This window comes from Nicotiana sylvestris, chromosome 12 (assembly GCF_000393655.2).
Source record: "Nicotiana sylvestris chromosome 12, ASM39365v2, whole genome shotgun sequence".
Classification (NCBI taxonomy): Eukaryota; Viridiplantae; Streptophyta; class Magnoliopsida; order Solanales; family Solanaceae; genus Nicotiana; species Nicotiana sylvestris.
The window spans coordinates 91607588-91622962 of record NC_091068.1 but is presented as its reverse complement, the minus strand read 5'-3'; the positions used below and the strand labels follow the sequence as shown (position 1 = coordinate 91622962).

The 15375-nt window shown below is 38.0% G+C and overlaps 1 protein-coding gene across 1 annotated transcript; it reads right to left on the bottom strand.

The window, feature by feature from the left end:
• Positions 1 to 332: 332 nt before the first annotated feature.
• Positions 333 to 1093, bottom strand: LOC104214384 (putative germin-like protein 2-3). Its single transcript, XM_009764043.1, has 2 exons — positions 976 to 1093; positions 333 to 868 (listed from the first exon to the last, which is right to left on the bottom strand). The coding sequence occupies exons 1-2, from the start codon at positions 1091 to 1093 to the stop codon at positions 333 to 335; spliced, it is 654 nt and encodes a 217-aa protein (XP_009762345.1).
• Positions 1094 to 15375: the final 14282 nt, after the last annotated feature.

Genomic DNA, 15375 nt, shown 5'->3' with positions numbered 1-15375 from the left:
TTACTGCTTCTCCAAAACTCCTTCTGCTTCTCCTCAAAAGCACTTTTTTTATTCCAAAATGTTGGCCAAACACTTCAACTTTGAAAAAATGTACTTTTTTCCATAAAAAAGTACTTCTAGGATTGGAGAAGCTTGGCCAAACAGGCTATGAATATATTAAAGAATACTACATAAAAACCTCTATAAAAAAAATAAATCAATCTAAATTTAACCTCTTGGGATTACATTTTTATGAATCACACAATAAACAAACAAATAGGATCCACTCAATTAACATTGCACACAAAGAATAAAACTCTCAAGCTTATGAAGTCTGTAAGTAAACTTGCTGCTTAAAATTTTGATTGCATCAGAGCAGCTACGCTTTCATCTACTTGAAAAGCCTTGGCAAGAACATCAGTTGCTATAGCCGGATCCGATCCGAATACTGCGTTAGCCATGCCTATAACACCAGGATTCTGACTACTCAAAGCAGCAATAGCTACAGCATTTCCATATCCCACGTTGTGTTGGTAGTGAACAAGTCCAATAGGAAAAACAAACGCGTCGCCTTTTTTAAGGACCTTAGTAATATGGCGATTTTCAGGACTCGAGGTTACAAAACCAACTTGAAGAGTACCTTCAAGGACAGTGAGTATCTCAGTAGCTCTAGGGTGAGTGTGAGGAGGGTTGATTCCCCATGGTGCATAGTCGACGCGAACCAATGAAATACCAAGAGTGTTCAGTCCTGGTATTTGAGCCACATTAACAGGAGTCACTTTAGAACCAACAGCATTTGTTGTATTGCCAGCCAAATGTAGCCCACCGAAGAAAAAGTCATCTGCTTTAACTGATTTGAGATCTTTGCAAGCTAAGCCATTTACCCTAGCTGAAACAACGGAAAAATACAATTAGAAAAGTTCATCAAAACATTCCTTTTAAAAGATCAGAGAAAAATGCAATACATGCTTGTCTTGTTTCACTGCTTTGAAATACCTGGACTAGCAGGATCCGCGACACAGAAATCTTGCAATGGACTTGGCTCAAAAGCTAACACAACACAGCAGAAAGTTATTGCTGCTATCAGATTCGACAGGAGAAACTGCTTAGCCATTTATAACACTAAAGAACAGAAGCTAGGAGGAGCAAAAGAGAAGAAGGATGTTTTGTGAGATGATAGGATTGATAAGATAGTTACTATATATATAAGAGAAGTAAGACTTCATGCACGCATATGTGCTTGAAATTTGGTGAGTAATTTGTGATTTTCTTGAAAAGATTGTAAAGGGCCGTCCAAGCAGTATACATGTAGACTTTGACAAAGATTAGCTGTCATTTGCAGAAACAAGACAAGAATAAGAGGTTAGCCGGCTTGAACAACAGCACTTCAAACATTTTCAAATACTTGATGGAAATGGTCCAAGACTATTTTTTAAGGACAACAGTGTGATCTTGAATACCATTTGGTAGATTATTTACGTACGCCAAATTAAATTTATACGTGTGATACATTTTCTTTTATTTCTTTAAGTGCTAAGTCAGACCCTTCCCCTATCCATAACATCACAAATAAAAGATACAGGGACTGTTTGTTTTAAAACTAATGTCAATTTGGACCATCATACAAAAATAAAGCTCAACTATGATTTGACAATGAAGACAAAAAAATTTAACCCCTGCCTTTGCAGGGAGAAGCGGATGAATATCTTGAAAAAGATGTCAACCTTAAACTTAAGGTAAGATGTCAGTCAAACCTTAACTAACTAAATGTGTAACAAGAGATTTCCATCAAGGTTGGTTACAAAAATAACCGAGGATGATTAATTCTAGCCGAGGATGCTTACAAAAATAAAATTTTCAGCACTAACTTACTATTACACTTCTCAAAATCAAATAAGTTACAATTTGGAACAGTTGACTCAACTTAACAACTAAAAAACTTCAACAGCTTCGTCTTCAAGAATAAGTTCTTCTGTTGAGCAGCTTGAGTCTTCGAGAATATCTTCTTGCCTTGATTGCTATTACTAGGAGTAATTGCATGTTGTTTCTCTCAATAACGTTCGCCATGAACTGCCACAAAAAGTCTCCCTTTATAGTTGTAAAGTTGGCCGAAAATCTTCTTCAATTAAAGCTCTAAAACCTAGAATATTTCGGTTAAGAAAATCTCTCCTACATTGATTTTGTTTCCTTATTTGTTTTTAACTTTTCAACATTTTCTTTTATTCCTCACAATTAATGCATTCCTTGTATAATATGGACACAATTGCTTGAGAAATTTAGCTTGCACACGTATTCCACTATCCTGCGTCTGATCAACACCATACTTTTGATCTGTTATGAACCAGGTTTATCTATCGGTTGCATTTTACTTCTGCACACCAGTCTCGTAGCATATTACCCTTGAATATGAAACTTGTTCCTTCCCCATAATTTGGTCCTGGTTTGTTACTCATCAAAACATACTACATGCTGAGATCAACAACTTGCCCAATGTTTCATCAATCTACAACATAAGAATCAGTTTATTGGCTGCACTCCTCTTTAATTTGTCCATGTTTGCACAAGTATAAGACACTCGTCTTCCATTCATCGAAACTCTAAAGATGGCTAGGCATGATTCATTGTTTAGAACAGCAAATAGACAAACTCAACAAACAACCAGGTTTACTAATTAGCAGTCAATAAGCATAAGCACATACTTAACTTCCCCATTTTGGCATCATCGAAAAACTAAAGTGTTATTAGAATCAAAGAGATAATTTCGATAATGTTAAACTCATGGCCACTTGGTCTATACTACATAAATCACTAGGTCAATAACTCAAACATTTAATCCAATAAATTATCCAGATGTGATTGCACAAGTAGTAACCAAAACAAGAAAATTTTATTGATTAAGCAATGTAACTCATTAAGCCCAAGGGGCCCCAAACCAAAGGACAATTTAACAAATCCATCGAACTACCAACAACACATAAAATAAACAAAAACATCCAGAAGTCGATCATAAAAGGGGTATCACCAAGGCTAGACTAAGAAACATAAGAGGACTAAGGACCAAGTTCTTTGCTGGAAGAGGAAGCTCCATGAACAAGCCCTAGAAGCTTGTCAAACCTAGCAGCATAATTCTCCTACTCTTTCTTCATCCCCTCCTTCAACCTTATATTTTCCTCCTTCAAGGAGACTATTTCCTCTTTCATCTTCTCACTATCCTCATTAGCAATAATCAACACCTCCAAAAGGTTTATGACCATGCTTTTGCTTTTTGTACCTGGTGGTCGTGCAACACATTCACATTTCTTTATGGTTTCCTCATCGAATATGTCTTTCTTAGTCCCTTTCTTAGGACCTCTCGGAGGAACCTTGAAGCTCAAATACCCTAGTCAACACGAACCCATATGATAGAGTATGAGTGCGTTTTTCTTGATCAGTTGTCCTTGCCATGCGCTTGATCATCAGTGAGGGCAGATTGATTGGTCTATTATGGTCCGGCACCTCCATCACTGACAGGTCCAAGTAAGTAGCCTCATACCTCTTTTCAGATCAAGGCAGCAAATATGTATTCACAAATTCGAACAACAGCTTGTGAATCGGTTTCATCTCACCCTTACCTACTTTTCTTGCATTAAACTTCTTTTTATGTGTGTACTTGAAAGTCAAATACATAGAATCTTCATTTTCTCCCAATTAAGGGCACTCACACCTCACATAAGTGTCAAAACCATTCGTGGGACACTCAATATTTCACCCAACGACTTGGCATCACGAATTCAGTCCATTTTCCTTACTTCAGAACTTACTGCGCCATCTTCCAATACTTTGAAGTTCTTGTATAAATGAAATATTGCTTCACCATACATTACTGGGAGTGGGCACAAGAACAAGTGTGTCAACCTTTAATTCTCAATTTTCTCCAATAACTCCTCTATCCCAAACATGCCCACAACGGCAGTGTCAATTACTCGACCTTTTAATATGATTATCCCATCAAAACATTCCACTCTATCTATAACGAAATATTTTTCTTGAGTCTTCTTTGTGCGTTTGGAACTGGCGCCTTTTGCTTCATACTCAGAAATTGCAGATTTTTTTTCTGGAGGACTTTTCCTTGAGAGTGGCTGAAGATGATTCAACCTTTTTCTTTCCTTTTATTTGAAGAGGAACTTCCTCCTCCACCTCTTCTTCTTCTTCTTCCTTTTCCTCACTCACCAGATCAACCTCTTTGGCACAACTCCTTTTTCCCGAGGAGGTAAGGAGTTTAATTCAGAGTCACCACTTGGAATAATTTGATGGTGTCCCAAGTCACTGATTTATTTTAAATCCGAAATCGAGGAAATTTGACTCTATTTTGAAGTCTGCGAAACCAGAAGATCGGGTGAGAAATTCTGTTAACCCGGGAGAATGTGTTAAGTATTCCCGAGTTTTATGGTTTTAACACGGTCACTTTTAATCATACCTGACTTAATTAAGTTGTTTAATTACTTATATTAGAACCTATGTATATTTACTCTTTTACCACTTTTAATTATGGAGTTATGGAATTATCTTTGAAACACATCACATGTGTGAAAACCCATTTTATTTGGGGCACTAAAATTATGTCACGCGAACGTGTACACAATTAATCATGATTTATTAATTTAAGATTGTTTTTGGCCAAAGTCGCGTGAACGCGTACCTTGATATATTTGAAAATCATAATTATGTCACGCGAACGTGTACATAATCACGATAATTTGATTCAACTAGGAGCGTGCTTAAAGCAATCTAATGCATTCATGATTTTATTTGTTCAATTCCTAAGCTTAGGATTATTGTAAGGCTTGAATTATGGACATGAGATTTAGTTAAAGCTATTGGACCAACAAACTATTTGTGATTTTACTATTCAGTTCTAATGAACTGCAAATATGAGGAATGGAGAAATCCAAAAGAAAAGTGATTAAGAACCAAGGAATTTGGACGCATTACTAAGACTTTATTATTCCATCCTTGTTTAAGGAAACATGATGTGAAATACTCAAACTTCTGCTCACGTTCATTAATATGCAACTTGAGATTTAAATTGCAAAGAACTAACCACAAATATACTTTCAAAATTTTTCTGCAGTAAACAAACCAAAACGTAGCAGCTTTTGGCCATGATACTACCACAAAATTTTCATTAAAATACCTCTAAAATAGCCATGAAATTCCTACAAATCCATATCAAAACCATCCCTTTAAACATCCCCTCTTGAATCATAAATCACCTCTAAAACTCTAGCAAAAATCATCCATTAAAAGTAGCCAAACAACCTCCAGAATGCCACCATTTCAACTCAAAACTTCAGTAACCAATTCTACTACAAGAGCATAATAGTGATAAAAGAAAATTTATACTTGCACCCTAGATTTGTGCATTATCTCAACCCATAAGAGTAATTCAAAGCCAAGTCAAATCTACAATCAATCCTCAAAGAATATTTTTAAACACATGAATAAATGACTATTGCAAGTTGTTGAATAAACACATGCACAAGTATTTTTTTTATAATTTTTCATAATTTTTAAAAATTTAAAATAATTTATTTCTATATTTTATTATATAAGTATTCAATAATTACCCTCCAAATTATTTTTATGATGATTCAATCACCTAAATATATCATTTATATCAACATGAGGTTTTAAATATTTTCAGTGCATTTTTTATAATTACATTTGCATTTTTAAGGCTAAATTGCACATCTTTGCAATAATAGCTCATACTAATGTACAATTACTTTATTTATGCAGAAAATAATTTTTTTATATTTTTAAAATGTTAAGTAATTATTTTAGTGCATAAATTCTATTTCTTTTATTTATTTATCACTTTTATAAATTATTTATTTGATTAATATTGGGTATTTAAAAACTAGCCTAAAAATCACCCATTTTTCAGACCAATTGCTGGCACAAACCTAACACCCTAGCCCAATAAATCTCAAGCCCAAACCTTTACAAAACCCCGTCGGTACCCATTTTATACGACCCGTCCCGTTTATCCTTAATCCTAGCCGTTGATCTCTTAAGATCAACGACCCCCCGTTCACCCCCTCTCTTTAATTATCCAAACCCGCCCAAACCCTAACCATTCTTACCACCCGCCACCCCTAAATCCTCTCTACTCCCTCTTCTTATCTGAGAAACCCTAGCTGCCGCCTCTCAAAACCCTCCCCTAATCCCTCTTCTAACGGGATTTCCCTCTCATCTCCTTACCATATTAGTATCTATCCGCTACTTGGTATTTCTCCATAGTATTACTTAGTACTTGCCTAAATATGACAAGTACTATCTCTCCGATTCTGTCCAAATGAGTTCTATTTCTGAAATCTGGACTATATTTCGTCTACACGCATTTGATTATGTATTATGTGAGTTTGATATCATTTGGATTTCTAGGATTTATACTTTTCCTAAAAAACTAATTTACCGAATTTCTCTCTTAAATCGATGTCAAAATTGATTTGCATGTTTTCTTTCCTTGTTTCTTGTTTATTTTACTTTGTTTCCTTATATGCTTCCCCGATTTTTCTTTTATATATTTTGTCAATATTCATCTGACCCTAATTTAGGATTTTTAGATCTCTTTAGATCAGACCAAAATTAGTTCGATTCTCTATTTTTAGTATTATTTGTGTCTATATTCATCCTATGCTATTGCGTTTATGTATATTCCGTCAGTATTTGCTTTCCCTGAAATTAGGGTTTACCTATTTCCTCTAAATCTGATTTTATTGATTCTGCATGCTATGGTTTCTTTATTTATGTTCAAATGTACAGAGTTTCCTTGTTTACTTGTCGATTTCTACATTTTATAAACCCCTCCCCATTTTTCCTTTAGGACATACTTGAAAAATCATTATAACCCCACTAGACCTAAACTTTACTCTGTTATTTCTCTTTCTATATTGTGGTCTTGGCTGGTTGAAAGCCAAGGCCATTAAGTTTCTGGCTTTCGCTCCTCATTGACAATTCAGAATACTGTGGGTTTTGTGCTTTTTCTTGCATTTCTCGTTTAACTGGTGAGTCACTTAAACTTCTGCACTTGCATTCTTACATATCCCTGATTTGTATATGTTATTCTTGATGAATCCATGATACAATGTGCTTACGAGTAATGTTTAGGCATTATCTTTGTTAAGTTGTGTATATCTTGGTCTCTTGGACCTTTGTTAGCTCCTAATGTTGCCTGTTCTGAAGTTATTTGGACCCATTTATGGCCTATTCACATAGTGTATTGACTCTAGAGTGTCTATGAACATGTTTATTCACCTACCCCCTCCCTCTCTTTGAATCCCTGCAGTGCTCTGTGTTGAGCCCTTTCTGTGTTAGTCATTATGGCCCTAAGCATGCTTATTTAATCCCATATCCCTTTAGTATCTGCTTGTGATCTCAGCATGTTTTGAATTGTCACTTTAAGGTACTAGGCTATATCTATGAATCATATCATGTTAACTAGACCTCTATGTCAATGCCTGAATGCTTATCTGCTATTTGTGTGCCTTCCATGCTATAGGTTTAATCTCCTCATGTTTAAAATCAGTAGGAAAATCATACAGGTCTTGGAAAATATAATGGCTTTTGCGTATAACTGTCCGCCCATATAAATCCAGATTCATATAGAGATCATGCCTATAAGAGTCTATAATCTTAACTATTTAAAATCAGCAACTGTCTTTGATAATTTGACTGGCGTGCATTTGTTGTCCAATTGTGGAGGCCAACTTGAGCCCTTACTTTCTTATAAATAGAAGTCCAAACTGTTTTTATATGTCGCTTAGTATTTTTCCCTTTTGAGTAACCTAAGTTAAGGTCTAGAACTACCTAAATAAAGGTCCAAAGCCTCTTGGACCACATGCATGGGACATGTAGTGCACGCATAGGGTGTGGTTTAGAATCAACTAGTGCGCTTTAGGTAGCAACTTAAAGATAGTAATTGGGTAGCAGGAGATGATAGTTTGTGCCCACTGAATAATATGAGTAACACCCCATCTTGAGGGAGTTATGAAATATTATTTATGTTGCACGGGGTGATCCTTTAGGCTAAAAAATTTAGGGTCCCCCACCTTGTCTTTCCTCAACTATTTGCGTTTAATGAACTTCCCGAATCATTTGTCTCTTAGTTCTGATCACATAAGACTAATTCATATAATTGAGTTCGGCCGGGACCCATAGTTGTGGACCTCGAAGAGTGCCTAACACATTCTCTTCGAGGAAATTTTGAGCCCTTACCGGATCTTTGATCACGCAAACTGGTTAAACAGAGTTATCCACAAATTAGGTGCCCTAATGCACCTTAATCCATTAGGTGGCGACTCTCTCTTTTAAAACCCTTCCTTAAAAGAGTTGTTATGTGTCGAAACTCGCTTTCGCGAGAAAAAGAGGCGTGACAGCATGGAGACGCTGGGGATATTTTTTAGGCTCTTACCATAAATGAACTTGATCTTTGTGAATTAGTCTTCCCTGATAAGCGTGTCTTTGTTCTTTTGCTGTTACCTGAATCTCCCGCTCCCTTTTTTCCCTTTTGTTGCTACATGCACATCCTTTTCACTATTTCCCCTTTATATATGCAACTCTTCGTTTAATCTGATTACAATATGTGTTTCCCCTTATCCCTAATCATGTTCACTTGCTCCAAACGTTTTTGCTATATCATATCTCTCCCCAACCTTTACCCCTTTATTTGCTTTATTACAATTCTTTCATTATGCGAACTAACTTTTTCCTTGTTTTTCTTTCTTTTATGTCTTTACGTTGCATTCAATACTGCATTTACTACTTTCAACGTGAAAATACTTAACAACGTGTTATTTTGTCTTTGCATAACTACTAGTTCAACATCATATTCCATTCATGCATATTAATACCATAGTGGAACTTGATGAGTGTCCGCATTCTTCCTGAAATCACCCTTTAAATTTGGAAAGACTTATTTGTAATAAAACTAGTCGATCAACGGTGCAATCGATGGTTCTGTGCCTCCCTCTCAAGTAGTCCGCTTGAGGGTACCAGTCTAGACTTTTCTAGTAACCCCATTCCAAAATCAACTGTGCATGCATCATGTTTAAACCTAGTATAAGTTAGAACACTATCCATGCAATAACTCACTAAGACAAACCTTGTCCAAAGTCCACCGGGATTTTGATAATCCCAATGGACATAATTGTGATCTGTGTATCATTTGGAGAAAAACATGCCAATATGTTGATCATTAACGTGAAAATAGTTGAATCTTGAGGGGGCAAGGGCTAACTTTATCTGTTTTGTAGAAATATGGCACGAGGTCCCTAGGTTCGGAATATCCCACCTTTGCTACTGGATTGGTGGGAAAATATCGCACCAAGTGACAAAAACCATGTGAAAAGAGTTCTTGGGAATTTACCTTCTCTGCTAGACTTTCAACCGACAATGTACCGATCGAGGCCGCTACTATGTTCTGGGATGAAAAGAGGGATGTTTTCCATTCAGGGATATAGAGATTACTCCCCTTCTAGAGGAAATAGGGGGCTTTGCTGGACTTCCTTGGGATAGCCCTGGTCTATTGGTACCTGAGAATTGCACTTCTCGAGGGTTTCTAAAAATGATGGGTTTTAGAAAGAATAATGAGTTAGTCTGCTTAAAGAAGTCTTACATACCATTTGACTTTCTCTACGCACATTACAGATACAACAATTCCTATCGCCTTTACCACGATGAATTTGCTATTACTTCATTGGGTTGGACCCACCGTCACGTTTTCGTGTTCATTGTCTGTTTTCTAGGGATGATGGAATTCCCAATACAAGGAGAAAAGATTCACACCTATTTAGCTATGGTTACTAAGTCCCTAATGGAAGGAACTGGGGGATAGACTCACACTATTCTCCCAATGATCATGGAAGAAATATACCGAGCTTTGGACCGCTGCAAGATGGGATTCAGACATTTCGAGGGCTGTAATTTGTTACTGCAAATATGGTTGTTGGAGCATCTTCAAAGAGGACAGTACCATCAGGAATTTCTGCGGCGACTATAGAATGACCACATAGCTTTTCACCATCCAAAAAGAATGACTTTTCTCCCAGGCAGGTTTGCACAACCAAAAAACACTGTGGATTGGGTGCACTTCTCTAGCAATTTGACGGATGACAAGGTCCATTGATGTTCAAGTGGTTCCCTACCAGCGAGTTTATCATCAGGTCAAAAGATGTTCCTCATTTAGTGCTGATTAGGTTGAGGGGTATCTATCCTTATGCTCCTATTAGGGTCATGAGACAGGCTGGGAGGAAACAAGTCATACCCCGAGTCTCCAAGATGGTTCACTACAAAGAAGATTTCCAAGGTGATGCTATTCCATTCAGGCATGAGGCACAATACATGTAGCATCTAAAGGTCATGGTGGAAAAGGATACCATTGATCCAGATCGACGCCATGCTGGCCATGTGCATTGTTATCCATCATGATTGATCGATGACATAGCAGGAGAAGTCAATCTAGGAATTTATTTGGGAAATAGGGTCATAGACGACGCTACCGAGGCCCAAGTCAAATATATAAGGTTACGCAAAAGGATTTTTGAATATGAGGCCAGACATTTGGAACAACACAAAGCGGACATGGAAGCAATCAATGAATGGAAAGAAGTCACTACTAAATCAACAGAGAGGTTGGAATATTTATAGCAGGGACTGATGGAGCTGGAAGGGAAGATGAGAAACAGGATTACAGGCTGTCAAAACATGGATAGAAATTAAGGAGGTCTCTTAGGAAGGGCGTATCTACTACTGGACATGTGCGGCATGGGGAACTTGATTGATGGAGCAAAGAAGGCCAATCATGGAGAAGGTCCTTCTGGGACCAAATATATTAGAAATTATGTTTATTCGCTTTCTAGACTCGTTTAGGCTTTGGTTGTAATAAGGAACATGCCATTAGTGACTCTTTATCATTATTATCGTTTTAGTAGAGATTCGGTTTATTTTTTCATATTAATGAAATGACGCAGCTATTGGCATCAATTTTTCTCCAAATAAATATGTTGCTTAGGATTTCCTTGGGCACAATGAGGTCCCCAAATTAGGACGCAAATTTATAATTCCGCAATATGTGTTTAAATATCGCAAACAACCTTTTAATACTCCTCACTTACTTGTTGACCTTTTTTATTTTCTTCTTTTCTTGATTTGTTTATTCCAATCCCCTAAGGTTGGTTCGTGCATACTGGCATCGCCAACATATCATACAAGATCAATAGGTCTTCCTCCTCCTCCTCCTCCAAACGATTCTAAAAGCAAAGGAAAGTCCAGAATGGATGATACAAGCAGTATTAGGAAAGACAATGCCACGCATGAAGAAAATGCCGAAACTTCAGATGGTTGAAGCACTCCAACACCTAAGTACTTGGTTTTACGGTTGGAACAAAAGATATTAGAGTTACAAGGGGAACTTGAGCATGTACGGAACTTGGCAAATCTCTCCCTTACCCAGAACGTCCCCGACATCAACCAACAAAATACCAAAAACCCAGCACCTCCCCAAAATACACCAAATCAGCATCCACAAAATCCTCTCTCACCTCACCAATATGCCACACTACCTCAAAAGCCCAATCCTCCACCAGTACCAACTCATCCACAACATCATCATCAGCCAACCCAGTATCCACAAAGCACTACCTATCATACTCCTCAAAATGCACCACAACATATTCCTGATCCTCAAAACTCAACCAAGGACCACCACTACACCCAAATACCTGGAGTCCATTAAAGCAACCCCATATATGTGCAAACCTTACCCCACACTCCTCAACAAACCTTATACATGCCTGAATCCACTGAGAATGACCTGTTTATCAAGAAAATAGCAGAGAAACTTAAGAAGCTCATAAGTCGAGTCCAAGGTGTCGAAGGAGGTAAAGGAATTAAGGTATTGGACTATGAGGATATGTGCATTCAACTGGATGTAGAACTTCCAGAGGATTACAAACCTCCTAAGTTCGAGATATTTGACAGAACAGGTGACCCAAAGGTGAATCTAAGGACATACTGTGACAAGCTCGTAGGAGTTGGAAAGGATGAAAGGACTCACATGAAATTATTCATGAGGAGCCTCACTGGAGATGCCCTATCTTGGTACATCAGTCAAAATCCAAAGAAATGGGTTAGTTGGGTAAACATGGCATCGGATTTCATGGATCAGTTCAGGTTTAATACAGAGAATGCACCGGATGTTTTCTATATCTAGAATCTCAAGAAGAAGCCAACAGAGGCTTTCTACGCATGTTACTCGGTGGAGATTGGAAGCTACGAAAGTAAGGCCGGCATTTCAAGAAGAGCAGATGAACAAGTTCTTTGTCCGGACCTAGGATCCACAATACTACGAAAGGTTAATGGTTATTGAGAATTACAAATTCTCTGACATCATCAAATTGGGGGAAAGGATTGAAGAAGAAATCAAGAGCGGAATGGTGACTAATTTTGAGGCACTACAAGCCACGAACAAGGCCTTGAAGTCAGGAGGCATATCCAAGAAGAAAGAAGTAGGAGTCATGATGGTAGCCCAAGGGCCAAAATCTCCTCTCACATACCAAACCCTACCACCCACATATCGGCCTTCACCTCCCAGATACCAACAACTCGCCACTACCTACCATACTCACAACACACAACCTGCATATTACCACTCACCACCACCAGCCTGCCAAAACTACCAGAAACCCAAACCAAATTTTTACCGTAGACCACCCAGACAATATACTCCTATGGCTGAACCCATTGATCAGTTCTATGAAAGACTAAAGGCTTCTAGTTATGTCACCCCATTCCCGCAATTGCTATGGAAAACTCTTCCTAGTGGTTCAATCCTAATAAGACATGTGCCTATCACTCGGGCATGAAAGGACACACTATTGATGAATGTCTCACTTTGAAGTATAAGATCCAGACGTTGATTGACACCAAAATTATACAAGCAAAAGAGGTTGCACCAAATTTTCGCAATAACCCCCTCCTAGATTACAGTGGCGAAGGGGTAAATATGATCGAAACTGATGAAGAATGGGATCCGAAAGGATCAATTGGACTCATTCGTGAAGGGGATGAAACCACAATACCTCCAGTCACTCTCATACCCATTATAGTGCAAATTCAGTCACCACTTGAGGTTGAAGTGGCCACGCCAACTCCGTTTGAAGTTAAAACAATAAAGCACACAGCCACACCAGATCTGTTTGAGGTGGAAGTGATCGCACCCTTCACTGTGATAGTAGCACTCACACCATCCTTTAATTCCAATGCTATACCATGGAACTATGCTGTAGGGGCGAGGAGAAAAGGAAAAGGGAAAAGGGAAAATACAGGCGCCGCACAAGGCATGACCTGGACCGACAGGGTTTACACACATGGGCATATGGGAGGAACAAGTAAATAAGCCTCTCCCAAACAACCTATCATTGAAATCAGCCCAGATGATCTTTGGAGAAGGTGAAAGCAAGGGAGTACTCTATAGTGGACCATTTGAACAAAACCCCTAATCATATTTCTATTTTGTCACTACTATAAAATTCTGAGATGCATAGGAATGTGCTAATAAAAGTATTGAAGGAAGCTTATGTGCCCAACAACATCACCAGTGGAGAGATGGCCAACATGGTAGGGCAAGTATTGGAGAGCCATAAGATCACAATTCACGAAGACGAATTACTACCTGAAGGACTGAGTCACAATAGGGCAGTGCACATCACAGTACAATTTGAGGATAAATTCATAGCCAGAGTCCTAATAGATGAGGGTTCAAGCCTCAATATTTGTCCATTGACTACTTTGAAAAGTATGGGTAAGGATTTCCATGAGATACGAGCAGAGAGTATGAATGTGAAAGCATTTGATGGGTCTCAAAGGGCCATAATTGGAGAAATCAACATTTGTTTGCAGATGGGCCCGACTTGGTTTGATGTTGAGTTTCAAGTATTGGACATATCTGCTACGTAAAATTTGTTGTTGGGATGACCTTGGATACATGATGCTGGAGCCATAGCTTCTATGCTACACCAGGTCGTATGTTCGAATGGAATCATCAGGAGGTGATCATTCATGAAGACGAAAGTAATCCTATTTACACTAGTCAAACTGTTTCGATTGTCGAGAATAGAAGGAAGCTAGGTAGAGAAACATATCATCGTATCAAGCGTGTTGATGCAATAGAGAAAGACAAGTGGTGAGGTAATAAGATCAAAAACATACTGTTATGAATAGGTTATGAACCCGGTAAGGGTCTCAGCAAGAATCTCCATGGTATCACTAAGCCTATACAACCAAAACGTCACGATACCACCTTTAGATTGGGATATCAGTACACCTGGCAGGAGTACGATGATTGGTCGCCGCTATGGCGTGGCCCCTATTACCCTCTTGAACAACCAATACCGTATATTCATTAGACATTTCAACAAATTGACGTGATATGGGGTTCTGAAGAGGATGAGGCTTTAGTTGGCCTAAGGAAATTGTTTCTGGATGATGAATACATGGACTGCAATGCAATAGTTGAGGATGAGGAGGAGGAGGAGGAAGAAGACTTCACCATTCAGACCGTGGAGAAAGGATCCATTTTCAAGAATTGGACTGCTACACCATCCGGGTCTGTCGAGTTCCTGGGTAGCCTGGAAATTAGCATGATCTATTATTAAGCAATTTTAAGCATTTAAAGACATTTTTAGGATTCTGTTTTATACGCATTTTGTTTTGAAATAATTGCTCGAATCATCGAGCCGTACTTGTTTTAATGTTTCCAGATTTATCTAATGCATTGCTATTTTAGTATTTGTTATTATCCTTTACATTTTTCTCTCTACGACATTATTATTACTTATCCTAATGAACCAACGACTGTGACATATAATGAGACAACGCAACATAAGGATAGTGATTCATAGGAAATAGAGTAAGAATGTATAATCCCTGAAGAAATTGTCAGAGAGGTGGAAATTTTTGAGAATAAGACTAAGTCAAATTTGGACAAAACCGAGATAGTCAACTTGGGAGATACTGAAACAGTCAAAGAAACCCGCATAAGTATTTACCTATCACCGTTAGAGAAAGAAGAGTACACCCGTTTCCTAAAAGAATACGAAGATATCTTTGTATGGTCTTATGATGATATGACCGAGTAGAGCATGATCGGGTCCAACCCTACACCACTACAGAGTGGCAAGAGCGGTCGATGCAGCTTTTACCCAAGAAGGTTGGGATCAAATCCACAGAGAGCTAATACAATGTTTGGAGTTGGATTCATATCTAATCTAGCAGTGTGTAGTGCTCTTGATTACACTTCCAATCATTTTTATTTGTTTGTTACTTCTAATTTTATATTAATGATGCGCAAAATTA

Bases quoted from the DNA above. Each gene is read 5' to 3' on its own strand.
- LOC104214384 (XM_009764043.1), bottom strand. From the start codon at position 1,093: ATGGCTAAGCAGTTTCTCCTGTCGAATCTGATAGCAGCAATAACTTTC. The intron at 869-975 runs GTATTTCAAAGC...CCGTTGTTTCAG, and splicing joins CGCGGATCCTGCTAGTCCAG to CTAGGGTAAATGGCTTAGCT.